At 40.5% G+C, this 27,605-nt stretch overlaps 1 protein-coding gene across 2 annotated transcripts; it reads right to left on the bottom strand.

The window, feature by feature from the left end:
• Window positions 1–387: 387 nt before the first annotated feature.
• RBM34 (RNA binding motif protein 34) lies at window positions 388–25,775 on the bottom strand. Of its 2 annotated transcripts, XM_038533871.1 has the most exons (11): window positions 25,614–25,775; window positions 25,352–25,526; window positions 24,755–24,879; window positions 20,697–20,925; window positions 19,959–20,018; window positions 15,466–15,509; window positions 5,924–6,007; window positions 5,703–5,766; window positions 3,889–3,928; window positions 3,529–3,647; window positions 388–731 (listed from the first exon to the last, which is right to left on the bottom strand). In XM_038533871.1, exons 1-11 carry the CDS (start codon window positions 25,670–25,672, stop codon window positions 450–452), a joined length of 1,281 nt encoding a protein of 426 aa, XP_038389799.1. In that variant the 5' UTR covers window positions 25,673–25,775; the 3' UTR covers window positions 388–449. The 2 variants fall into 2 exon arrangements, with proteins under 2 accessions (XP_038389799.1, XP_038389800.1); XM_038533872.1 differs by lacking the exon at window positions 19,959–20,018.
• Window positions 25,776–27,605: the final 1,830 nt, after the last annotated feature.

Raw genomic sequence — 27,605 nt, 5'->3', positions numbered from 1 at the left:
GGCTATTATATAACAGCCCTTAAAACCCTTTCTTCTTAGGGACTGGGGTTTGTATTAGATCAGTATTCCAACTCTGTCTAGGTCAGCTAGTATTAAAGTGTGTATTTTTTAATTTACTCACTTTATTCTCATCTCAATTCTTGAAATAACCATCTGAAGTGTTAATTACATATTTCTAACTTACACTAATACATAACCACTAAAATTCTAAGTGTTTACCCTAAGTCTAAAATCATCCCTTATACCATCAGCAGAAACACATAATAATCATGGTGACTAATCTGCCTACATCCTAAAACAAAGGCTTCAAAGATGTTATTACAATGTGAATAGAATGAAAAGGTTTCCACGTTTCACACGCACCATCCATAAAAACCTGAAACTCAATTCATGGGTTTACCACACTTTTATTACCAGTACTCAGCAGGAACTAAATAATCTTCAGGTGGTTACTTCTGTTTTTTCTGTTTCTTAGTGTGTCCACTTTTCTTTTGTCCTTTCTTCTTCTTCTTCTTAATGAGAACAGCTTTTTCTCCAATAAACAAATTTTTACACAGTCCTACATTTTTTGAAGCGGAATTAAGTCCCTCCTTAGGTTTACCAACATTCTTCAAACTGGGATTTGAATTTGGTTTTAATTTTTCTTTATTAACAGAACGCATGACTCTCAGTTTTCTTCCCATCAGTTCAGAATTATTTAATTTCAGAGCAAGATGAACAGCATCTGTATTCTGCAATAAAAATCAATATATTAATTTCTACCAGAAAATCCTCTGCCAAGAAACTAGTAAAATTCTGACTTGAATGGATTAGAACAATTTTTAAGCTTGCTGACAGACAGAAACCCCTCCCATTTCCATATCCAGGAGATTCGATCCCATGGGTTTCAACAACTGTCCTTGAAGTGTCGTGTTCACCATGCTCCTCATGAGTTTTCCCCCAGGAAGCACTCAGCTGCCTTGTCACAGTCAGGTAAATCACAATTCGACAGGCTTCATTTTTCTCATTGTAAAACGGGAGTTTCAGCCAAGATTAGTCATGTGCAATCTTCTAAATCAATGAACCTCCTCTTGTGTTAGTTGACTTGAGAGAAGGGAAGTCTGAGACGCTGAACTAGATGCCTTGCAGGATTTTGTTTATATTCCAAGTTCTATTACTTTTCTAGTGTAATATAGAACCACTAAATGCTAACAATCCTGAATATTCATATTTGTTAAAGGACCTTACAAACTTATCAAGCAATAGTAGACAGAAGAGAAAGTGAGGTAACTCCAATGCAGTAATGATGGAAACAAAAGGCTGTGACAACCTTTCTCAAAAGCTACCTCATAATAAAACATAGCAAGAGTATTAAACATGGTCACGTCTCTTTTTTTTTTTTACGTCTCTTTCATGACAGAGCAGAAAGCTAGCTGAGGACAAAGCACAAGCGGATTCCCAGGTGGGATATGTGTGACATTCCTCAGGCATTCCTTGGGTGCCCTTAAACTAAGGGAAGGGAAAAACAAATGGTTAACTGATAGGGATGACAGTCCTGTAAGTATGAGTGTCCATCAGTTTACAAACGTCTTAGTGATTTAGGAGGAAAAAGCATTCTTATCAATCGCCTAACACCCAGAGACCCACAGACTCAATTTCCTGGAGCCTTAACATCACCTTCCCCTCCACAAGGATGTGGGAAACAGAGGAAAAAGGGAATGTAAATAAAATTAAAATAGTTTATAATCTGTGGCCCATTGACAAATACTTGAAATAGGCAGAGTATAATGTTCCTCCAGGGAATTCTCAACTCTTTTAATTTTTAATGCCTACCAGAGGGAAAAACAAACTCCCTTAGCTTGACAATAGCCAGGCCTCCAGTATCCGAGTCTTCTTTAGCATATTAAAGTCCTTTTGGAAACCTCCCTTTGTCCTTAGCTCCCCTAAGTCCCAAGTATAAAATCAAGTCACCCCTCACACTTAAAATGCAGCCCTTTCTGTCCATGGGTCCTGTCCCCGTGCTTTTAATAAAATCACCTTTTTGAATCAAAGACAGCTCAACAATTCTTCCTTGGCCTTCAGCTCTGGACTCCAACACCAACACTCCAAAAACTACGTCATTTGGTGCCCAACATGAGGTATGTCTTCTTTTCATCTGGACTGAGACTCAGCGCAAACTTGGGGAGTCCTTTCACTTCTCATCTTTTACTCTCATTTCTTTTTTTTTTTTTTTAATTTTTATTTATTTATGATAGAGAGAGAGAGAGAGAGAGAGAGGCAGAGACACAGGCAGAGGGAGAAGCAGGCTCCATGCACTGGGAGCCCGATGTGGGACTCGATCCCGGGTCTCCAGGATCACGCCCTGGGCCAAAGGCAGGCGCCAAACCGCTGCGCCACCCAGGGATCCCCTCCCCCTTTTTTTTTTTAAGACTTTTATTTATTTATTTATGAGAGACACAGAGAGAAACAGAGACACAGATAGAGGGAGAAGCAGGCCCCTCACAGGGAGCCCGATGTGGGACCCGGGCTGGGATCATGCTCTGAGCCTACTGGGCTGAAGGCAGAGGATCCATTGCTGAGGCACCCAGGCGTCCCCTTTACTCTCATTTCAAGGGCTTTTCAAGGAATATGGTCTCACTGGAACACTTTCATGCTAATTGTTCAAGTTGCAATCTTCTAGCCTCTGGCTAACTCACGAGAGGAGAAAGCCTGCCTTTTGGCTAAAAGTTAAGCACCCTGGATAAAAAGAGCCCTAGAAACTTGATGCTGTCTTTATTCCTGTCCTCATACAAAGTTGTCTAGGGGATGCCTATGTGGCTCAGTGGTTGAGCGTCTGCCTTTGGCTCAGGACTCGATCCTGCAGTAGAGTCCCGCATCAGGTTCCCTGCATGGAGCCTGCTTCTCCTTCTCCTTCTGCCTCTGTCTCTGCCTATCTCTCACTCTCTCTCTCTGTGTATCTCATGAATGAATCAATCAATCAATCAACCAATCATCTTAAAAAAGTTGTCTCTCTTGGGCACAGGACAGCCACGTAGGTGACTAGCATAGCTGCCAATCTTAAGATTCCCATGTAAAGGTTCCTCCTTACTAGTCTATGTGATCCCCTCCAAATCTCTTATCTAGCAGCTTCTTGCCACGAGACCTCCACTGGAGCCAGCCACAACCTGTACCCAAATGAATTAAAACCCAACCAGGGAAGGTTTCCTAGGGAAGTTGGTTGTAAATACCACGTGTTGAAATGTCACTTAGATCATGATGGATTTCAATCTTTTTCCACTTCATGGAAGGTGGAAATTCCGAGATTTAATACCTTACATATTCAGTACCTAAAATATTATTTACTAACATTAATATGGAGAAAGAGTGAACTGGAATGACTTTTGGTGAGGTATAATGACAGGAACGATAGTCTATCATGGCAGGTTCTGAGTTTAGGTTTCTGAAGATGTAATCTGAAGGTGACAGTGAGTTGTGTCTGAATGATGAAAGAGCAGTGACAGCCTGTCCAGTGCATTTCAGAGAACAGTGACAATCACTAGTCTCCCATACCTCAAAGAGTACGTAACCGAATCCTCTGCCAACTCCAGTAACTCGGTCTCTCACAATCCTTACTGCCACGATACTCCCACAATCCAAAAAGTGTTCCTCAACCGCAGATTCTTCAACTTCTAAAAAGAAATTCAGTCAGAAATATAAGTAAGAACAGGATTGCCTTAGAAAGTTGGAGATGTTTAATAATGTAGCAAGTTAACATAATACAGCTAATATAGTGAGCCCCATGAAAATTAGTCACATTATATTCCATACTTTTTTAAGTTAGTCTTAAAGCAAAACATCGTTATTATTTAGTTATTATTTTCCTGTTATTTTAATGATAAACAGGTGCTTTATTGGTTTAAATGAACTTACTGTACGGGAGATTTCCCACAAACACTGATCTCTTGTCCCTCTGAAACATAAAGAGAATAAAAATAACTAGAGCAGCAAATGGAAGCCATCCTAAAATGCACTCTTTCTCTCGCCCCACATATCTGACAGGTCTCCATTTCCTGATTTATTTATTTTTTTTTAAGATTTTATTTATTCGAGAGACAGTGAGAGAGAAAGTAAGAGAGCGAGCACAAGGGGGAAGAGGGAGAAGCAGGCTCTCTGCTGAGCAGGGAGCCCGACAAAGGGCTCGATCCCAGGACCCTGAGATCATGACCTGAGCCAAAGGCAGAGGCTTAACCAACTGAGCCACCTAGCCGCCCCCTCCACCTCCTGATTGAACTCATACCAGTCCTCTATTTGATTGTTTCTTCCTTCTTCCCGCTCAAAGTGAGTGAGCATAAGAGGAAGTAGTTATTTTTTTTTTTTTTTTTATCACAGCTAACACAAACACATGGCCATGCTCAAAAAGGGCATGCTAGATTAGAAACTGTCTCTGTACCGGGCCAGACAGCAGGTATGCCAGGCTTGGCCAGCCGTGTGGTCTCTGTTGTAACTACCCCACCACCCCTGCCATCCACCCCCGCCATTAACATGTAACCTAATGTATATGGTTGTGTGCTATTAAGACTTTACTTAAATAACACAAGCAGCAGATGGATTTGGCCCTCAGGATGGGTCAATGGTCAAAGCCAGAGAGGTCATTTCTTAGCCATGGTAATGCACCCTCTGTTCCTGTGGTGAGCCCTTACAACGTAGCCTTTGCTCACTGTGAGAGATCTTATAAACTGCAAATCTGGGCAGGTTGCTCCTGCATTTAAACCTGTGGGACTGCTCCTGGATAAAATCCAGACTCCTCAACACGGCAGGCCACTCTTCGTGATTTGGCCTCTTCCTAGTTCTTCAACAGCAACTCTTAACTGCTGTTCCTCCTCACACTCTACCTCTAATAACTGTATCAAGCTCTTGCCGGTCCGAAGCCAATTAAATTTTGGCCTCCACTACATATACTATTTAAAATTTCTTGGGCCTAGATAACACGGACTCATCTTTCAAGTTTGACAGAGCACCTGTTCTCCTGGAAGCCCTCCTTTGTCCCTTCTTGCTGGCACCTCAAGTGTCCCTATCCTAAGCTGCCAAAGCATCTGGTGTACTTATCATAAAATAGAGCCACAATCAGCCTGTCTGTTTTGTCTTCACCTTTATACTGTGAACCTCTAGAGAAGTGAGACTGTATCTCAGCACTGCATGCCTGACATAGAGTAGGGACTCAAAAACTGTTTAAGGAGCAGTTTACCTTTCTCAATCTCAGTATGTGAAAGAACATGTCAGCCCCAGTGATCTCCAATATCCCTTCCAGGGTAACTCTCTCTAATTGCTTGATCTAGGAGTGGTGGCTGGAAGCTGTTGACTGAGGTCCTTGTGCCACTCTGGGCACCAACACTATACCACAAAAGGCAAAAATGTTTCCTTCTCAGCTTCCTCACGCTCACTGCTGATTCCATTCCTCTCCTAGCAAAACCTCAGAAGAAAACGTTTCATTTTATGAGACTCTAGTTAAGTTCTTTTTTTTTTTTTTTTTTAATTTTTATTTATTTATGATAGTCACAGAGAGAGAGAGAGAAAGGCAGAGACACAGGCAGAGGGAGAAGCAGGCTCCATGCACCGGGAGCCTGACGTGGGATTCGATCCCGGGTCTCTAGGATCGCGCCCTGGGCCAAAGGCAGGCGCTAAACCACTGCGCCACCCAGGGATCCCTCTAGTTAAGTTCTTTACACAACTCAAGTACTACTTACAGATGAAGTCTCAGATGCAAGATCAACTCTAATACGAAATCCATCTGCAATTTGGGCACCGTTTCTGTATTATAAATACGAAGGGGAAAATGGCTGTTAAAAATAAGCACCGAATATTAACTGTAATATTCACTCTAAAGTCAAACCAAAGAATAACACATGTACTCACACAATCACTTAAATACAATCATTCTGTTCAAATCTCAAAGAGATAAAATTACCTTTTCAAGGCTTTTGTAGCAGAGCTCTCATCCTTAAACACAACATAAGCATTAATATATTTCTGATCAGGATGAATTTTACGTCTATACAACAAGAAAAGACAATATAAAAGCTATTAATCTCAAAGTCACTAAAAAAATACATAAGCATTAATATATTTCTGATCAGGATGAATTTTACGTCTATACAACAAGAAAAGACAATATAAAAGCTATTAATCTCAAAGTCACTAAAAAAATACAGCTTATTTCCTTCTCACTTTCAATCAACACCTATGACAAGAATTCCTGGGGGGAAGTTTCACCTCTCTCTCTCTTTCTCTTTTTTTAAAGATTTTATTTATTCGTTCTGAGAGACAGAGAGAGAGAGAGAGAGAGAGAGAGAGGGAGAGACACAGTCAGAGGGAGAAGCAGGCTCCATGCAGGAAGCCCGATACAGGACTTTGATCCCGGGTCTCCAGGATCACATCCTGGGCCAAAGGCAGGTGCTCAACCGCTGAGCCACCCAGGTGTCCCAGTTTCATCTCTTTTAATAACTACTTAATAACAACTCAAAAAATCACACACGACTTATACAGCTATTGGACAAAACATGTAACCTGTGCCTCCTTATTAGTCATCACTACAAGAGAGCAAGCAAGGCCACCCATGCAATGCTACAAGGCTAGAAATGATCATCTTAGCTGCAGCTCTGTACTTAACACACATATAAGTAGGTGTGACTGCCAACTTGATTCGTCTTACTGTAAAATAAAAACTACACAAATGTGTATAGCTTAGAGAAATATCAAAGATCAATACCCTTGCAGCCATTGTCCACCCCAAAGCCTCTCTCTGTGCCTCCCCTCCTCCAAAGGTAACCCCTCCCCCCCACTTTTACAGAAACCACCTCCTTGCATGTCTACGTGATTTTGTTACTCAAGTGTGTACTCTTTGATTATACTTTGGTCTTGTCCATTTGGGGACTCTGGAAGTCTTTTGAGTCTGGTTTAGTCTGTAGGATTCCCCCCCATCTCCTTTTGTTTTCTAAGACTTTATTCTCTCTTGGCAGAGAGAGCAAACGAGTTGGGAGAAGGTCAGAGGAAGAGGCACAGGCAGACTCCCCACTAAGCAGGAAACCCGACGGGGCTCGATCCCAGGACCCCAAGATCTCAATCTGAGCCGAAGTCAGACACTTAACAGACTGAGCCATCCAGGTGCCCCTGCAAGGATTCCACTTTTCTCTCTCTTTTTTAATAAAGATTTTATTTATTTATTTATTTATTTATTTATTATTCATTCATTCATTCATTCATTCATTCATTCATCCATTCATCCATTCATTCCCAAGAGACATAGAAAGAGAGGCAGAGACACAGGCAGAGGGAGAAACAGGCTCCATGCAGAGAGCCCAACACAGGACTCGATCCTAGAATCACTCCCCGAGCCAAAGGCAGACGCTCAACAACTGAGCCACACAGGCGTCCCTCTCTCTCTTTACCTCACTGTTCAACCTAGTGAAATTTCCAAAGCCTGGATTTTGTTGAATGCAAGCTAACAATATAATTCAATGTGTACCTCTGTCCTTGCGATTTCTTGGCAAATTGGCAGCCAGATCCAGAGGTATGATCAGACTCAGACTGCACCCCTTTGTCAGGACTAGAGGTAGTGCTGTGTTCTTTCAACGGGAAACATGTCATGACTAGTTTTCACTCTTAGTAACTGCAGTTATTGCTGCTCAATGCCTACACCCACTATTTCACTAGGTTTCCAAAAATGGTCATGTAATTTAGATGTGACCAATCAGCAAAAAGGACCTACTAATGACCAGAGATTCTTCTCTGAAGACACGAACCTATTGTTTTTGAAGTAACAAAAACGCTAATAAACGAATGAGTAGCATCAAGAAAGATACTAGGAAACACCAGAGCATTATTCATGGCACTCTGTAATAATATACAACACTATGTGACAATTTTATATTGATAAAACTAGCTATGATTTACTGAATGCCTAATATAATATCAGGTACTGGTTAGACATTTTATGTATTTCATTTAATCTCACATCTCTGACATGGGTGTTACTTTTCTGATTTTATGGATAAGAAAGCTGAGACTCAGAGAAGTGCCATGATCACAAGGCAAGAAGTGGCAAGCCTAGGACTTAAAACACACCTACGTGACTCCAGGGACCCTACTCAGTCTGTGCAACACACATTTGCTGACAACATCCTAATTAGTATGTCCTACAGCAATCCTGGTGTTGTCATGTTTTCATCCTCTCCAAATTCATATACTGAAATCCATTTAATGCCCAATGTGATGGTAATAGAAGGTGAGGCCTTTGGGTGTTGCTAAAGTCATAGGGTGAGATCCTCATGAATGGGGCTAGTGCTCTTAAAAAAAGTACCCCACAGAGCTCCTAGTCCCTTTTTAAATCTTATCTCACAATATAAAATGTGAGGACACAGTGAGAAGGCACTGGCTATGAATCAGGAAGCCGACCCTCACCAGAATGCAACCACGCTGGGACCCTAATCTCTGACTTCCCAGCCTCTGAAACTGTGAGAAAGAAATTTCTATTGTTTATAAAAAGCCATCCAGTCTGTGATATTTTGTTATGGCAGCCCAAATGGACTAAGCCTAATCCCAAGACAACCTAAATGGAAAGTGACTTTAAAAACTCTTAACTGTACTGTTACTTGAGGAGAAAGGATCCTTGGCACAGGGAATAGGAAGGCAAGAATGCAGTTCTGCTCCCTTAGATGTGGCAAGAACATGTTTTGTATCAGGCTTGATAAATTTTTTTTTTTTTAAAGATTTTATTTATTTGGGGATCCCTGGGTGGCTCAGCAGTTTAGCACCTGCCTTTGGCCCAGGATGTGATCCTGGGGTCCTGGGATCGAGTCCCACGTCAGGCTCCCTGCATGGAGCCTGCTTCTCCCTCTGCCTGCATCTCTGCCTCTCTGTCTCTCTTCATGAATAAATAAATAAAATCTTTTAAAAAATATTTTATTTATTTTTATTTATGTTTTATTTATTTTATTCATGATAGACATAGAGAGGTTCACAACCTGAACCAGAGGCAGATGCTCAACTGCTCAGCCACCCAGGTGTCCCTTGATAGATGATTTAAAAACACTAATGACATCTAGAAGGTACAAAGCCAAGAATAGCATCACTCTCACCCTAAACAATAAGAAGCCACATAGCCTATAACATTGTAAGCCACCAGAGCTGAAGACAAAGTGAAACCCAGCAGCCTGAACCCTAAGCAAAGATCGGTCCACCTCAAGAGACAGGAAGCAGCTCTGGTTCACAGGACCGGTGCCAGACAAGCGAGTTGGACTGATTTTAGCTAATATTTAATAAACTGCTAAAGCTGAGTGTGGGCTGGTCCTGAAATGGCATCTCTGGAGGCCGCCAACACAGTGGTGCATGCCCATGAGTGGGCTCTGCCAATGTCCCTGGGGAATGACTGAGAGCGGGCGGGAGCCCAAAAGCACCCATGGAGCGTGTGGCTGGAGAAGAGAAGGGCCAAGGCTAGTGTGCAAAGGGCACAAAGCCCCACCAGGATTCTTCTCCCTACAGAGAGGGCTAAGCTGCTAGGGCAGAGGCAACAAACCCTGTCACCTCTAGGGCACAGGGGATATACCCTTGAGGCTGGAAGAATGGAGGCCTCCTGTCACAGTGAGGAGTGGGAAATGGTCTCCAGCACAAGACCCACCAAAGGCATCAGGCAGAGCATGGCTGCTATGAGAGGGAAGACCCCCGGACACACTGACACAGGGACAGACGGGGCCTGCCAGCATCTGCAGCCGAGCCAGGACATCAGTGAACCCCACAGCCACCTGACCAGACCACTAGAAAACAGCACTCTCTACACTGGATTTGCAATAAGATTTGAAACTTCTGCTCTTTAAAAGACACCCCTGGGACACTTGGTTGGCTCAGTGGTTGAGCATCTGCCTTTGGCTCAGGTCATGGTCCCAGGATCCTGGGATTGAGTCCCACATTAGGCTCCTCGCAGAAGCCTGCTTCTTCCTCTGCCTGTGTCTCTGCCCCTCTCATGAATAAAATCTTAACAAAAACAACAAAAAAAGACACCCTTAAGTAAGTTAGCCACAGACTGGGGCAAAATATCCAAAGCATGTACAACAGAAAAAGGTCTTACATTCAAAATAGAGAACTCCATACAACTCAATACTAAGCTGGGGCCCCTGGGTGGCTCAGTCAGTTTAGCATCCAACTCTTGATTTCTGTTCAGATCATGCTCTCAGGGTCATGGGATCAAGCCCCATGTTGGGCTCCACACATGGAGCCTGCTTAAGATTCTGTCTCCCTCTGCCCCTTCCCCATTCTAAAAAAATAAAAATTAAAATAAAAATTAAAAAATAAATAAAATAAAATAAAATAAAATAAAATAAAATGACAAGCCACCAGAAAACGGGCAAAATTTTTCAAATGACACTTCTTCAAATAGATACAAACTGCCAATAAGCACATGAAAAGATAATTGATATCCTTAGTCATCAGCAAAACAGAAATTGAAACCACATGACAGGGATCCCTGGGTGGCGCAGCGGTTTGGCGCCTGCCTTTGGCCCAGGGCACGATCCTGGAGACCCGGGATTGAATCCCACGTCGGGCTCCCGGTGCATGGGGCCTGCTTCTCCCTCTGCCTGTGTCTCTGCCTCTCTCTCTCTCTCTCTCTCTCTGTGACTATCATAAATAAATAAAAATTTAAAAAAAAGTAGAAAACAGTTTAAAAAAAAAAAAAAAAAAAAAGAAACCACATGACAAACCTTCTGAATGGCTAAAAATTAAATGACTGACAAGTGCTGGTGAGGATGTGACACAACTGGAGTTCTCATACAACTGGTGGGATGTAAAATGCTGCAACCACTTTGGAAATTATCTGGCAGCTTTTAGAAAACTGACATACCCACAAGACCCAGCAATCCCACACCTCCAGATACTTTAGCAAGAAAAATAATTTGTATACCAATGTTTTTAGAACCTGTAATTCATGATAGCCCCAATCCTAAATAACCTAAATATTCATCAAACTGGTGAATGATGAACACATTTTGGTACAGCCACACAATGGAATACTACTGGGCAATAAGAAAAAAAAAAAAAGAAAGAAAGAACAAGCCACTGAACATCCAGCAGCATGAGCGAATCTCAAAATCATCATGCTGAGCAAAAGAAGTAGGTAACAGTTATCTCCTGCATGATGAGTCCATATACATAAAATTCTAGAAAACGCACGCTAACAACAGAGACAGGGAGCAGGTCAGTGGCTGCTTGGGGATGGGGTGGGGAGGCGAAGGCGATGATACAGAGTGATGTTAGTATTCAGTATCTTGACTGTGGGAATGATTTCATGAGCACGTACATACGCTAAATTCATAAAATTGTACATTTTAAATATATGCAGTTTATTGAAGGTAAGTGATGCCTTAATAATGTAGAAACAAAGCCAAAGGAATGGACTATATGAAAAAACAAAGTAAGTTTTACACGGCAAAATCCTCCAAGCAAAATAGCAGCTAAAAATAAGGAGAAATATTCATTAACTCAAATTACTAAAGGCTGATTTCCTTAACATCCACATATCTATGAGAAACTATTCAACAACAAAAAAACGGAAAAATGATGGTCAACAACTCAGATAAGCACAAAAGACTCCTGAATATATGAAAAGATGCTTGTTTCCAAGAGAAGTGCAAATTACAAGTATCATTTTTCACCTATCACTGAAAAGCTAAAAAACCTATATTTTGTAAAGGTGGGAGAATATACATCGGTTACCATCTCTAGGATAGCAGTCAAAATCACAAATGCAAATACATTTTTGACCAAACAATTCCACTACTAGAAAGTTTATCCTACAGATAATTCTCACATGTACAAAATTACATGAAAACAAGGTAATTCAGTCCAGCCTTATTTGTAATGGCCACAAGACTGCCACAACACATCAATGTCCATGAGTGGAGAATTTGCTGACACAAGTTATGGCATACCTTACAGAATACAGAGATGCTCTGAAAAAGAACAGGGGGATAATTTTTACACTGATAAACATCTCCAGTTTATAGTAAGGGGAAAAAAGGAACATGTGGAGGAGTATGCACATTTAATACTACTAAGTCAAAAGTTATGTGTGTGGGGAGTAACATATATATGTGTGTGTATCAGTGTGTAAGTGCATAAAACGTCTCTAGGAGGTTATACAAAAAAGTAAAACCAGTAGCTGCCTAGAGCAGGAAAATGGCTAAGGGAAAAAGTCTAGGAGAGAAACTTTTTACTCCCTTCCTTTTTTTTTTTTTTTTAAAGTAGGGTCCATGCACAGCATAGAGCCCAACGCCAGGCTTGAACTCATGACATGAGCTGAGGTCAAAAGTCAGACAATTGGGGATCCCAGGGTGGCTCAGCGGTTTAGAGCCTGCCTTCGGCCCAGGGCGTGGTCCTGGAGTCCCGGGATCGGGTCCCACATCAGGCTCCCTGCGTGGAGCCTGCTTCTCCCTCTACCTGTGTCTCTGCCTCTCCCTCTCTCTCTCTCTCTGCATCTCTCATGAATAAATAAATTAAAAAAAAAAAAAAAAGTCGGATACTTAACCGAGCCACCCAGGTGCCACTCACTGCATACACTTTTATACTTTATTTTTAACCATTTGTTTCATTATTTGTTCAAATAATTTTTAAAAATTTTTAATTGGGAGCAGGTGTCACAGAGGCCAATGGCAATCAGAGTGTGAAAATTCCATTTTTCTGGCACCAAAACTACTTAGGGCTATTGTACACTCCTATCAAGATCTTGGTTTCTGTTGACACTTGGGCCCTTCCAGCCTCAGAGAGGAATAGGCCTATATGGTCTGAAGAAGGTGGCCTGTGTCTTATCAAATTTCCCATTCCTTACAGCAGCTGGACAATGCCCTGTGTACGGCAGGACTGACATGTTTGGTTACCCAACAAACATTAGTGGAGTCAGTAACATATACTAACACATACTTATCAAGTGTTAACTATATACCTGACATTGTATGGGTATGGGAAAAAATTGGCAGAAACTCTGCCTGCCAAACAAATCTAAATTAGAGATGAATGTAGAAACAAACTCACCAAAATGCTCAAAGGGACCACCTAATTCAAAAATCCTGTTATTGTAGGATTCCCAAGAATATTTTTAAATTTAGAGTATAGTCAACACATTACATTAGCTTCAGGTATAAAATGAAAGTTTATACAGTTTATACAGTTTCAAATGAAATCTTTTTTTAAAATATTTTATTTATTTATTTATTCATGAGAGACACAGGGAGAAAGAGAGGCAGAGATACAAGCAGAGGGAGAAGCAGGCTCCATGCAGGAAGCCCGACATAGGACTCGATCCCAGGACTCCAAAATCACACCCTGGACCAAAGGCAGGTGCTAAGCCGCCAAGCCACCAAGGGATCCCCTGAAAATTTTTTAAAAACTTTATTCAATCAGTACTGGCTGAGGTAACTAGGGACTTCTTTTTATTGAAACATAATTGACATATAACATTAATTTCTGTTGTACAATATGATTCGGTATATGCATATACTATAAAATGATCACCACAAGGAGTCTAGTTAACATCCATCACCGCACATGGTCATAAATTTTTTTATGATGAGAACTTTTTTTTTTTAAAGATTTTATTCATTTGAGAGACAGCGAACACAAGCATGGGGAACAGCAGGCAGAGTGAGAAGCAGGCGCTCACTGAGCAGGGAGCCCGGTGTGGGGCTGGATCCCAAGACCCTGGGATCATGACCTGAGCCAAAGGCAGACACTTAACGACTGAGCCACTCACGTACCCCTTTATGATGAGACCTTTTAAGATCTACTCTCTTGGCAACTTTCAAATAACCAATACAGTATTATTACTGTAGTCGCCATACTGTACATTACATCTCCATGACTTATTTAGTTGTAACTGGAAGTTTGTACCTTTCGACCTCGTTCACCTTCTTCACACAGAGAAACCACCGAAGGGTTTCACCACAGAGAAGTCTGTGTCTTTGAATTCTTTTTTTTAAAGATTTATTAACTTTAGAGAGAGTGTACACGAGCAGGGGGACAGGGAGAGGGAGAGAAGCAGACTCCCTCCTGAATGTGGAGCCCAACACAGGGCTCAGTCCCACGTACCTGAGATCATGACAGGTAGCCCAAACCAACACACTCAACTGAGCTACCCAGTTGCCCCTTGAGCTGTTTTTCATTCACTGACTTACTTTACTTGGCTTAATGCCTTCAAGGTCCATGTTGTCAAAAATGGAAAGATTTCCTTCCCTTTTTTTCGGGCTGCATTCCTGCATGTACATGCGTGTGTGTGTGTGTCTCCCCCCATTCATCTATTGATGGACACTTATGATGCTTCCACGTCTTGGCCACTGTACTGCAATGTTTTCAAAGTATGTTATTTTATATATTTATATATTTTTTTATTTATATATATATGTTATATATATAAAATATATGGAAATAAATATTATATATATAAATACTATTTAGGTTTCATGTCCAGCATGGAGCCCAACATGAGGCTTGAACAAGAGCTGAGCTGAGACCAAGAGTTGGACGCTGAATGGCATGAGCCACCTAGGTACCATGACGGTATATTACTTTATTTTATCTATTATAACTGTACCTACATTCAGATGTTATCTGTATAACTATTAATATATCTATATCAAATATATACGTTTGTAAAATCTATATTACATGTGCTAGTTAGAAAAAAAAACAAAACCCAAGATCAGAGATTAATAGGAAACGCTGCACTTAACTGAAGGTAAATGAGAAATAAAGGTTTACACTTTAAACTGTACAACCTTATATTAACATATAACATTTTAAATGTTATATGTCAATTATATTTCAACTTTTAAGATTAATGAGAAATAAAGGAAGAGTAAAGAAACTTGAATGTCTTATCCTTGGCACCAAGTGGATAGGATAGGGGAAAATTCTCTGAAAATACGAACCACAAACCATACTACCAGTCTAGTTTCCAAACCCTCAGAGAGCCTGAAGTGGTATTAGAGTCGCAGTACCCCCAGGTGACCAACAGAAGCAAACATGGAACTCTGGAAAAACCTAACCTACCAACAACAACTATGGGGCATTCCGGACTTTCAGATGCATCCTGACTTCAAATTATTAAGATATGGGAAAACGTGTGCCTTAGAACTGATAAAATATGGTATTTATGATTTATACTAGAATATCTGGGCACAAGACTTTCTTATTCTCTTCCAAGCACTATGCTCAATTAAACGCCCTTGAAATTTTTCATGGTACATTTTCTAGTGAGTTATTTTATAATACTTTCTGTGACTCTACCATTTATTTTAAGGCTTAAAAGACAAATATCTTACAAATTTATATGCTATTACAGACGTAAGAAAATGGTCAAGTATGACGTCTTACACAAATATAAAAATCCATGAAAACATGATCTCAACTTTTAACCAAAATGGAAAAGAGTTTAAATCTACTCCCTTTCTGTAATTATAAACTTACTTTATTGCTGCCAACTTTTTGGACAAAGTTCCCTCTGCTGGAATCTTTTAAGAAAAAAGAAAAAAAAAAAGAGTATTAAAGAAAATTCATTATCTGAAATATTACTTCAAATTAATTGTATTTTAATTAACTGAATTCTAAATATCTTACTCTGATGTGATCATTTAAGACATTCGAGAGAAATACTGAATCAGAAACAACCATCCTAATGTTATATGAATGGGACCTGGAGGCTTAGAACAAAATATTCCAATGATGTAAGACCATATTCAGATTTCATAGGTATTAACTTTCCATCTAGATGGAAGTAGACATACTGTGCCCTTGAACTGTGTCAGGTGACTCAAAGGGGTCTCAGGTCATGAGAAGACACTGATGTTGAAGATGCATATGAAAAATTAAGGAAAACTTTTATAAAATAAGCTTGGAAAAAGGCAACATTTCTTAAATTAATATTTTATTGTAAATTCTACAGGATTTGAGATATCAAACTAAATTGGTAAATAATGTAAAGAAATATTATTTCAGCTGAGTGAAGTAAGTCAGTCAGAGAAGGACAAACATTATATGTTCTCATTCATTTGGGGAATATAAATAATAGTGAAAGGGAATATAAGGGAAGGGAGAAGAAATGTGTGGGAAATATCAGAAAGGGAGACAGAATGTAAAGACTGCTAACTCTGGGAAACAAACTAGGGGTGGTAGAAGGGGAGGAGGGCGGGGGGTGGGAGTGAATGGGTGACGGGCACTGGGGGTTATTCTGTATGTTAGTAAATTGAACACCAATAAAAAATAAATTAAAAAAATAAAATAAAATAAAATAAAATAAAATAAAACAACAACAAAAAAACAAACAAACAAAAAGAAATATTATTTCAACCAAATGTCTAAAAGTTGATATATGCCAGCTGGCAAAAACAAACAAACAAACAAAAACAAAAACAAAAAAACAAAAACACCCCATGGTATCTTTAATTGGGCAAATAAGGGAATCCCCTTTACATTCAAGCTCACTTTAGTTTCAGTCATATATAGTATTTATTTATTTATTTATTTATTTAAAGATTTTATTCATTTATTTATTTGAGAGAGAAAGAGCACAAGCAGGAGGGGCAGAGGAAGAGGGAGAAGCAGACTTCCCACTGAGCATGGAGAACAACACAGAGCTCCATCCCTGGACTTTGAGATCATGACTTGAGTGGAAGGCAGATACTTAACCAACTGAGCCACCCAGGTGCCCATATATAGTATTCCTTTAGTACTATTTAAGAGTGAATGGGGTAGGGAGGGACAACTTTATGGAGTAGATGGAAATTCAAATCAACAACTGTGACTGTCAGGATATACCAATACGGTCAAGATACTGAGAAGGCAAAGGTGAAAAGAAACAGACCTGCAAGTTCGCAGATCAGGAACACCTATGAATGTCAATTTAATTTAAGGCAGTAATTCTAAATCTCTGAAAATCTTTCTTAGTCATCCAAAATATAGCAAAACTAAGGAATTTTCAGTTTGTCCTGTTCAAACTGCTAACATACAACATAACAGTGCAAGACATGAGAAATGCCCAAGTGAATTATCAATAGGTGAATGACAGTCATCAACACACATTTATTGGGTGCCTTATAGGAGCCTGCAACCATCTAGATCCTATTATTGAAGATACAAATGAGTAAGTGTAATATAAGGCAATAAGGTACAAAAACAATTTAGAGGAAAAAAAATACCACTTAATGATATAAAGTATCAGAAAAAACTCGAGTGACATTTTCTTTTTTAAAACTTTATTATTTTTTTAAAGATCCATTTATTTGAGAGAGACTGCACTGCATGCAAACACGGGGGTGGGGGAGGAACAGATGGAGAGGGAGAAGAGAATCCCAAGTGGACTCCTGAGCCCATTGCTGAGCTTGATCTCACAATCCTGAGATCATGACCTGAGCTGAAATCAAGAATCGGACATTTATAACTGCCTGAGCCACCCAGGTACCCCAGAATAAGTCACATTTTCATTGTCTACAAAAATACAGACAGTATCTTAATAGACAAAATGAGATTTCAAGAAGGATGCCCAACAAAACGAATGAACTGAGCAAAAGGACAGGAGTGAGAAAACCCAAGTGTATGGTCAGCATTGAGGGAAGCTTCAGAGCTGCAGAAAAGTCTCATCATGTGGAGGTACACATGGCCTCAGGGCCACAACATGACAAGTGTCAGGCTATGAACCAGGACAGATTTCACTCACAGAAAGAAAAATGTAAGAAGTTTAGGCAATTCCATATAGGTTTGATGTGTATAATGTGCAGGTACTGGTGACCCAAGGATGAGCAAGACAAACAGTACCAGCAATCACTGCTTTCAGTCTGGTGGGACACATGAACAATGTAGTAATTAGAGAAGTGTATCATAAGGACCGTGATGAAGTATACAGTGCTACACAGTGCACAGCAGGGTCAGCAAACAGACCAGTAATCCAGGGACAGGGAAGAATCTGGCCAGGTTCCTCAAAAGTAATACCAGGCCAAGGTGTGTATGTGTGTGTGTGTAATAATCCTGAGTTTCACTAAGAATTTTTGGGAAAACTAAGTTCACAGTGGGTATGCTGAACAGAAATAGACTGAGGGTAGAAACCATAACAAGCCTCTGCAACTATTCTGGCAAGAGGTAATGAGGAGTTAGGTGGAACAACGCAGGAAGAAAGGAAGGACTCTTGGGGGGAAAAAAAAACACAGCTAAAAAATAGGCAGGGATACCAACAATAAATAGGCTGAGTGGGCAAAGAATCCAAGGCAATGAAAAGGAAGCCTTGGTGGCACTAATTCACACAGAATATCAGCACGCAGCACGGGATGGGGCCAGGGAGAGTGGAGGTGGACACAGACATGCTGAAACCCGGGTGCCAAAGATACCCAAGTGGATGTGTCAGGGACAGATCTGATAGGGATAATGGGACTCCAAAAGGCAGACAAAATATATATGAAAAGAGAGAGAAACAAACACCATGACAGAATCATGGAGACTGCCAAAAACCTTGGGAAATGTCTATTTTTAAGAGAAAGAACACATGTGCCAAGTGTGGGGGTGGGGGCAGAGGGAGAAGGAGTCTTAAGCAGACTCTGGTCCAAGCGAGAAGCCCAAATCAGGGCTCGATCTCATGACCCTGAGATCACAACGTAAGGCAAAACCCAGAGAGTTGGACACTTAACAGACTGTACCCCTAGAATCGTCTACTTTTAGACAAGAGGGCAGTTTTGTCCTCTGGGGACATCTGGCAATGACTGGAGAAACTTTGGGTAGTAACAGCCTGGGTGGGGAGGGTGCTACCAGAATCTAGTGGGTAGAGGTCAAAGATGCTGCTAAACATCCTCTAATGCACAGGGCAGCCTCCAATAACAAAGAATAATCTGGCACCAAATATCCATATATCAAGGCTGAGAAATCCCATTTTAGAGAGTCACATGAGGAAGAACAGTTAGAAACAGGGATTAAACTTTTCTTTTATTCTAATGTGCATTAATTACACTTAAAAATTATAAATGAGAATAAAAAGAATGATGCTATTTCACGCTCCAAGAAGCACGGCTATAACTCGTCTATAGAGTGTTCAGTTGGTGAAATCAGATATCATCTCCTTCTATAAAGGTTTAATATTAAATTGATTTACAAAACAAAAACAAAAACAAAAATCAAATTTGTCTGCCTGGGTAACCGAGTGGCTCACTCTGTTAAGCATCTGACTTTTTTTTTTTTTTAAGATATTATTTATTTATTCATGAGAAACAGAGAGACAGAGAGGCAGAGAAACAGGCAGAGGGAGAAGCAGGCTCCATGCGGGGAGCCCTACGCAGGACTCGACCCTGGGTCTCCAGGATCACGCCCTGAGCCGAAGGCAGCGCTAAACCGCTGACCCACCCAGGCTGCCCAAGGGTCTGACTCTTGATTCGGGCTCAGGTCATGACCTCAAGGTCATGAGATCAAGCCCTGCATCTGGCTCTGTGTTCACCAGGAAGCTGGCTTGGGATTCTCTCTCCCTCTCCCTCTGTCCCCCCGACCCCCCGCCCAAGCTCATGTATAGAGCATATGTCCACTCTAATAAATAAAATCAATCTTGAAAAAAAAATTAAATAAATAGAAACTTTGGCTTCCTATGCTCGGAATTTAAGTACTGTTTGCAGTAATCACACAAACTTTCTGTATTGAATGCCTAGGATTCTAGAAATGCTATTCAACATGTTTTAATGTTCTGCAAACAAGTCACACATCCACCCTCCAACAATGGTATCATTTTACTATGTGAACTCATTAAATATGAACAGAATCCAAGTGCCAGCACTACATACTAAGAGCATCTCTTCTCTTCAATTAGATTTGAACCTGTTGATTCAAAAAAGTTGTGCTTCTCCATCTCGCTAATACCATCATGTTAGTAAGTCTGACTTAAATGCAATAATACATTTTAAGATTTGCAATTTCAAGTTGGGGAGAACACATACCAAAGAACGAAATCGTACAGAATCTATTTGTCCATACTCTCTAAAAAATGATTTCAGCTTCTAAAAAAAAGAAAAAAAAAGTATATATATTCTTCAGTTTACTTTAGAACATCAAATAAGTGCTATAAAAAGGAATTAAGTAAAACTGATAATATTTTATTGCCAGGTTTTATTTTAAGAATATTTCAGGAATAATTGACTATTCAGATAAAAGACAAAAAATTTGGCTGAAAGTTATATATGTTTATATAATATAAACACAACTCAAGTTATTACTACCTATAAGGTACACATTTTTGTCTTTCAATCTTTTATAATCTTTATCACATATAAATTATAAAGGTAGGACTTAACCCCACACAATGGAAGAAACTTAGGATGTATGCATCCATTTATAAAACAAACATTCATTGAGCCTCTTACTATGCACTAGGCACTATTTCAGGTTTACTTTCTAGTAACATGTAACAGAAGAAATAGCTAGGAGAAAAAAGAAAACCCTAATAGGAGGCCACTGCAATACTTCAAGAAGATTTGCAAAAGCTTGTATTAGGGCACTGACTACGGTAATGGAAAGGAATGGGTGTATACTGGAATCAATCTAATTAATCTAGTCATTTATAATGAAGTCAATATGTTAATAACTTATTAATCATGCAGTTATTCAATGAAGGAAGAATAAACTAAGCTATGAATTATTAACACTGAATCTTTACAACATGCAGATTATACACTTACCTTCTTATTACATGTGACAGGCAAATTCCCAACAAACACAGTTCTCTCATTCTTTAATTTCTCCTCTTCTTGGTTGATTTCAATTTTCTTTCTTTGATTTAAAACTATGTGGTCTACATCAAGTACTTTTTTATCTGCTACATTAATACCAGATTGAAAATTATTCCTTTTCTGTTCCTGTTTTTGATGAATTTCTTCTTCTAAATCACGACTTGCTAGAGTGTTTTTCCTTTACAAGGCAAAAGAAAATAAAGAGCAAAAAGAAAAGAAGAAATGAGTCCTGGAAGTCAGGTGTAGTATTTGACAAAGTACAAGGATTAGAAAATATTTCCACCTGTGCTTTGTACTTACTGTAGAGTCTGAGATTCTCTCTTTCCCTCTCCCTCTGACCCTCCCCCTACAACCTCATACACATGGTCTCTCTCTCTCACAAAAAAACTCCTACCTACTTTTGCTTCCCTAAATATAAATTCATGATTCATAAATATATGTAAATTTAAAAAGCAGCATTCTCAAAGTGACCATTTTTTTCCTAAATTTTGACCAGTATTACTCTTCCACTAGAGCATAAGTTCCACTGAGGGTTCATGTCTAGTTTTTTGTCCACTATGGCATATAAAGTACTGAGCAGGAGTGAAAGGAACCAAGACAACATGGTGAGGTAGGAACCAGGTCAAGGACCATGACTGTTAGGAAAATGTGCTTAGACAGTATCCCATAGAGTCTAAGGAGCCACTGAGGACTTTGGAGATTGCCTAAAAAAGATCATTTGGGCAGCAGAGCAGAAGATAATTATGAAGAGGTGAAGGGTGGAAAAGGGAGATCAATAAGAAGATAGTTGTAACAGCATACTATCTAAGAAGACAACAGACCAACTAGAGAAAGAGAAGGGTGGAAAGGCAGAAAAAGATCAAAGAGATCAGCATCATCAGGACTCAGCAGCTGATTAGATGTGCAGGGAAAAAAAGAGAGTGTAAGATGACTCCCAAGTTGTTGGCTCAGGCAACTGGAAGGCTGGTGGTATCACTCACGCAGAGGAACAGGCTTGATGAAGATAAACAGCTCAGTCTGAAGCATTCTGAACTTAAAGTGCAGTTGACTCTTGAGCAACATGTATGAACTCCACTTACAAGTGAACTGTTTTCTAATAAATATAGTACAGTACTATAAATGTATTTTCTCTTCCTGATGATTTTCTCAGTAACATTTTTTTCTCTAGTTTACTTTATTGTAAGAATAAACACTATACTAAAAAAGCAACCTACAGAATGAGAAGATATTTTCAAATGACATATCAAATAAAGGCTAGTGTGTAAGATCTATAAAGAACTTCTCAAACTCAACACCCAAAAAATAAATAATCCAGTCAAGAAATGGGTAGAAGACATGAACAGACATTTCTCCAAAGAAGACCCACACATGGCCTAAAGACACATGAAAAAAAAATGCTCCTTGTCACTTGGCATCAGGGAAATACAAATCAAAACCACAATAAGATACCACTTCACACCAGTAAGAATGGCTAAACTCAGGAAACAGCAAATGTTGGCACAGATGTGGAAAGGGGAACCCTCTTGCACTATTGGTGGGAATGTAAGCTGGTTCATTCACTCTGGAAAACAGGATGGAAGTTCCTCAAGAAGTAAAAATAGAGCTACTCTGTGACCCAGCAATTGCACTACTGGGTATTGACCACAAAGATACAACCGTAGTGATTTGAAGGGGCACATGCACCCCAATGTTCATGGTAGCAATGTCCACAATAGCCAAACTGTGGAAAGAGCCCAGATGTCCATCAACAGATAAATGGATAAAGAACATGTGAGATATATACACAATAGAATATTACTGAGCCATCAGAAAGGATGAATACTTGCCTTTTACATTGATGTAGATAGACTGGAGAGTATTATGCTGAGTGAAATAAGTCAATCAGAGAAAGACAATTACATGTTTTCACTTATATGTGGAATATAAGAAACAGCACAGAGGAACATAGAGGAAAGGAGGGAAAAACTGAATGGGAAGTCATCAGAGGAGGAGACAAACCATGAAAGACTTAACTACAGGAAACAAACTGAGGGTTGCTGGAAGGGATCCAGGGGAAATGGGGTAATTGGGTGATGAGGACATGGAGGGCAGCCTGAGTGGCTCAGCGGTTTAGCGCTGCCTTCAGCCCAGGGCGTGATCCTGGAGACCTGGAATCGAGTCCCACGTTGGGTTCCCTGCATGGAGCCTGCTTCTCCCTCTGCCTATATTTCTGAGCACTGGATGTTATATGCAACTGATGAATTACTGAACACTACATCGGAAACTAATGACATACTATATGTTGGGGAATTGATTATAAATTACAAAAACAGGGATCCCTGGGTGGCGCAGTGGTTCAGCGCCTGCCTTTGGCCCAGGGCGCGATCCTGGAGACCCGGGATCGAATCCCACGTCGGGCTCCCGGTGCATGGAGCCTGCTTCTCCCTCTGCCTGTGTCTCTGCCTCTCTCTCTCTCTCTGTGTGTGACTATCATAAATAAAAATTAAAAAAAAAAATAAATTAAAAAAAAACAGAACTATATATAACATAAAATATATAAACGTGTATTTTATGTACTGCTTATGGTACTGGTAAGGCTTCTGGTCAACAGGAAGCTATGAGTAGTTAAGTTTTGGGGGAGTCAAACTTCTATGTGGATTTTTGACTGTGTGGGGGTTGATGCCCCTAAACATTCCATTGTTCAAAGGTCAATTGTATATAGAAAATATAGATGCAGATGTTAGCAGGTAAACAGATTCACAGCTCAGGAGAGAAAACAGAACAATGCAGCCATGGGCATAAATGAGGTTGCCCAGAATGAATGGTAGAAAAAAGTCAGTGACCAAACACAGAATCCTGAGGAAAATCAACATTTACAGAGCAGTCAGAAGAAAAGGTACCCACAGTAACACTGAGAAGAAACAAACAAGAGGAGAATCAGAAGAGATTGCTACTTAACAGCTGCAGAAAAAAGTACCCATGAGAAATACAAGAGAAGACTCATGAGACAAAGGCTTTATTGTCTATTAAATATGGCAACTAGGTCAGCATGGCTCCACTGAGCAATGTTTCAGAAGTTTGGTCAGATCACAGAAAAAGAAACACAACAAGCAAACAATCAGACTACAAGTTCATGGAAGAGAAAACAGATCAAGAAAAGAAGAGCACACAAGTATCACATTTTTCTGAAAGCTTGACTACGAAGGGAAGGAAGGTAGCAAACGGAAACATGACTATAGGTAGGGTTTGGTTTTGTTGGATTTCTCTTTTTAGGATGATAATCTTGAGCACATTTGTATAGCAGACAGAGGAAAGATACAGGAAAGAAAAGAAAATGGATATATTTGAGGACATAATCCAGAAGGAGGTAGAAGAGGTCTGTAGTATACACAGCAGGGGTGACTGATTTAATTTGGACAAGGAAGAAAACATCTTTCTCTGAGGGAAAAGCAAAGAAATTAAGGATATGCATAAATACACTAAGTAGGAGGTCAAAGAGTAGTAGTGAGTAACTGTTAGCAATGAACAGCTGTGACTAGGTAACATCATCAATAGTGATAGAGAAACGAGACTTCAGGGGCTTAAAGGAAAGGTACATGGGAACCTGGATGTGACTGCTATTTGGATCTTGATCAAATCAACTGTAAAGAAAAATTTTTTAAGCTAATGGCAGAAATCTGATCTCCAACTTAGTAAACTTAAGAAAACAAAACTCATCTTCATGCTGAATTATTTACACATTTAGATTACAGATCTCAGATTTGCTTCCACTTAATGAGGGAGTCATGAATGGGGTCAGGATGAAACAAGACTGGCCAAGTATTAATAACTGTTGACACTGGGTATGTGAGGTTCTCTTCTCTTCACCCTTTTCAACTTTTGAATACGTGTGAGATTTTCCGTAATAATTTTTTTTTGTAAAAATTAGAACTACAAAATGAGAAAAAAAGATGAACACTGCAGGTGCAAAATCTCAATTTCTTTACCATCTAATTTCCTCAACATCAACTTAAGAGAATTCTACCAACCTTTTGTGTGCATCAGAAAGTTTTTTCTTCGCTTTCACTGATTTTGAAGGTTCTTGCAAAAGTGGTCTCTGAATTTGAGATGTACTTTCTTCCTCCTCATCCCGTTTCCTTTTCGTGGTGGTTTCCTTTTAAAAGTCGTAAGTTAAAAAAAAATAATAAATTAAAAAAAAAATAAAAGTCGTAAGTTATGTTTGAGATCTCACCTTTTAAAATCATTTAACAGTCTTTCTAAATTAGCAATTTTTCTGTCCCACCGGATGTCCAGTAGTGAAAGGTTACTTAAATTCTCTCCGCCCCACTCTGGAAACCACGCACTGAGAGGTAAACTGCTTAGGTTTTTGTTGTTGTTGTTGTTGTTTGTTTTTTAAAGATTCTGTTTATTCATGAGCGATACCCGGGGAGAGGCAGCGACACAGGCAGAGGGAGAAGCAGGCTCCCCGCCGGGAGCCTGATGCGGGACTCGATCCCAAGACCCCGGGGTCACGACCTGAGCCAAAGGCAGGCAGACGCTCGACCGCAGAGCCACCCAGGCGGCGCAGGCTGCGTGTTTTAGAAGCCTATCCAACGGGCCCGTCGGAAGGGCACCCGGTGACTTACTCTGGGCACAGGCACGTACACGGGCTGAAGCTGAGGCTCTGAAGAGCTGAAGAGGGACGCCAGGCGAGCTGCGCTGTCTCCGGAGGGACGCCTGCCCTGGAACAAGCTGCGGGCGACTTGTCCAACCACATAGTCTCCGGTCAGAGTCCCGCGAACGTCGTCGTCCGGGCGTTCTCTGGACACGGACGCCACAGAGTCAGCCATGCCACGTCCCACCGCTCCGCCCGCCCGAGCTCCCGAAGGCTTGCCTCGTGCCACTCACCCTTCCTCCGCACCTCCCTTTTTCTTCCGTTTGTTCTTCCCTTCCACCAGCATTCTCATCCCACGGCTCCAGACACACCAGCCGGCCCGCGAGCCCGCGCCCGCGCCCGCGCCCGCGCCCGCACTTCCGGCTCTCGGCCACTTCCGCCCCCGGAACCACGCCCCTTCCGCTCTGGGCTGCGTGGGAGCGGGAGACCTGCCGCCGCTCGGGGCTGGGCTGCCTGGAGCAGGTGGGAGCTCTTCAGGTTTGCAAGTGAGAGAAGAGTGCTTGAGGCTTGGAGGGTAACTAAGAATCTGCCCGACTGGGTGTGGGGTACCAGCCCAAGTGGAGGGAAAACACGGTCGAAAACCCCTGAATCATTGGCGGGGAGGGAGGGAGGGAGGTTTATCAAGATTATCAAGAAAGGTTACAGGGACGTAGGTTACACAATATTAGCAATTGGTGAATCGGTGTGCAGCGTACGTGGGTATTTTTTGCATTGCTCTGGCAACTTTTCTGAAATTAGACACGATTTCAAAATTAAATTTATAGCAGTGGAGGCCTCAGGCCGAACCCGCTGTTCCCTTGCTCTTCTGCCAGATCCTAGGCACTCTTGCTATTTTCTCAGCCTAACTTCGCTGACTCCTCTCCCTCCAAACCCATACATTCTAGCCTTTTTTATTCCCTTACCCAAAATTATCCTCCTTAGTCATTTTCGCCTGCAAAATCGTGCCCATACGTCAAGGCCCAGCTCAGACATCTCACATATGAAAATTTCCCAGCTATTTACAAGATTTTCCCCCAATCCTTCATCTAGCTGCATTAGTGTTATGTACTCTCTCTAGATGTCTAAATGGGTGTCTTAATTATCCTATTTCTGCATCTCTATTTGCTGCTGTACCTATTGAATGTTGGTAAATTGATTATGTAGTAAAAGGTAAATATTATAGTTAGATAATTGAATTCAGAACTTTGATGGTAATATCGTACTGACAGAAGTCACGGAGAATATATGTGACCTTTCATAGACCACATCAGAAAAATGAAAAAAAATCCTCATAATACTCATCTGCTTGGGCCTGGTTTTTGAGTCTCTTTTTTAAAAGGTTTCCCATAACTGTGATCTTTCACAAAAGATGAGACAAACCCAACTGTGCCTATTTGCAATTCAAGTGTCTCCCTCCGAAGAGATTCTACTCATTTTTTCCTTCAGAAGGTCTCCCAATCCCATTCCCTCCTTACTCTCTCTAGCATTTTTCCAAGAATCATTTTCTCTCCATAGCACTGCAACTTCATCACATCTGGTCTTTCCCGACTCTTCCTCTCCACTGTTGCCTACAGTCTATTTCTAGATGAATCTCCCTCAAATGTTACTTCAAGGTTTGCATCTCCTCTGTGTCACCATCACATCTGTCATCACATGTCCTGTATACTAATTCACCACCCCTTTAAACTCTTATGCACTGGTTTTTCCTTACAATGTAGTTTAGCACATATTTAAGTCTTACATATATTACTTCCACAACTAAACCATGACACTATTCCTCCAGGAGTTCACATATAATATACACAAAACCCATTATGATGTTAGCCAAAAATCCGTAAATATTAGGTGAAAATTGAAAGGTGGAGAAATGGACTCATAAAGAATGAAAGGTAGCACACATTTCTAGAGGAAAATAATTAGGATGAAAGAGGCTCTGGTTGGAGACTTAAATGATCCCCATTGCTGTTCAGAACTGGTTTTTAAGCCTTTGGAGATCACTTAACCGCTTTGAAAAGTTTAAAACATAAAGACTCTTTTCATAGGAAAGCACAGACAAGGGGCGCTTGGGCGGCTCAGTTGGTTAAGTGTCCAACTCTTGATTTCAGCTCAGGTCTTGATCTCACAGTCATGAGTTCAAGCCCTGTATCAGGCTCCACACTGGGAATCAAGCCTACTTGAAAAAAAAAAAATAGACAAAAACACTTTGTAAAAAATGTTAGTGGTCTTTATGTTTGCTGCTTCAGCTT

The sequence above is a fragment of the Canis lupus genome, chromosome 4 (assembly GCF_011100685.1).
Source record: "Canis lupus familiaris isolate Mischka breed German Shepherd chromosome 4, alternate assembly UU_Cfam_GSD_1.0, whole genome shotgun sequence".
NCBI classification, from domain to species: Eukaryota; Metazoa; Chordata; class Mammalia; order Carnivora; family Canidae; genus Canis; species Canis lupus.
The sequence above is the reverse complement of the archived record's forward strand: the minus strand, read 5'-3'. Positions and strand labels throughout refer to the sequence as shown.

Excerpts from the sequence above, each read along its gene's own strand:
- RBM34 (XM_038533871.1), bottom strand. The coding sequence starts at position 25,672 with ATGAGAATGCTGGTGGAAGGGAAGAACAAACGGAAGAAAAAGGGAGGT. Across the intron at positions 5,767-5,923 it reads GCTACAAAAGCCTTGAAAAG|AAACGGTGCCCAAATTGCAG; the intron begins GTAATTTTATCT and ends TTTATAATACAG. Across the intron at positions 3,648-3,888 it reads TGTGGGAAATCTCCCGTACA|AAGTTGAAGAATCTGCGGTT; the intron begins GTAAGTTCATTT and ends ATTTCTTTTTAG.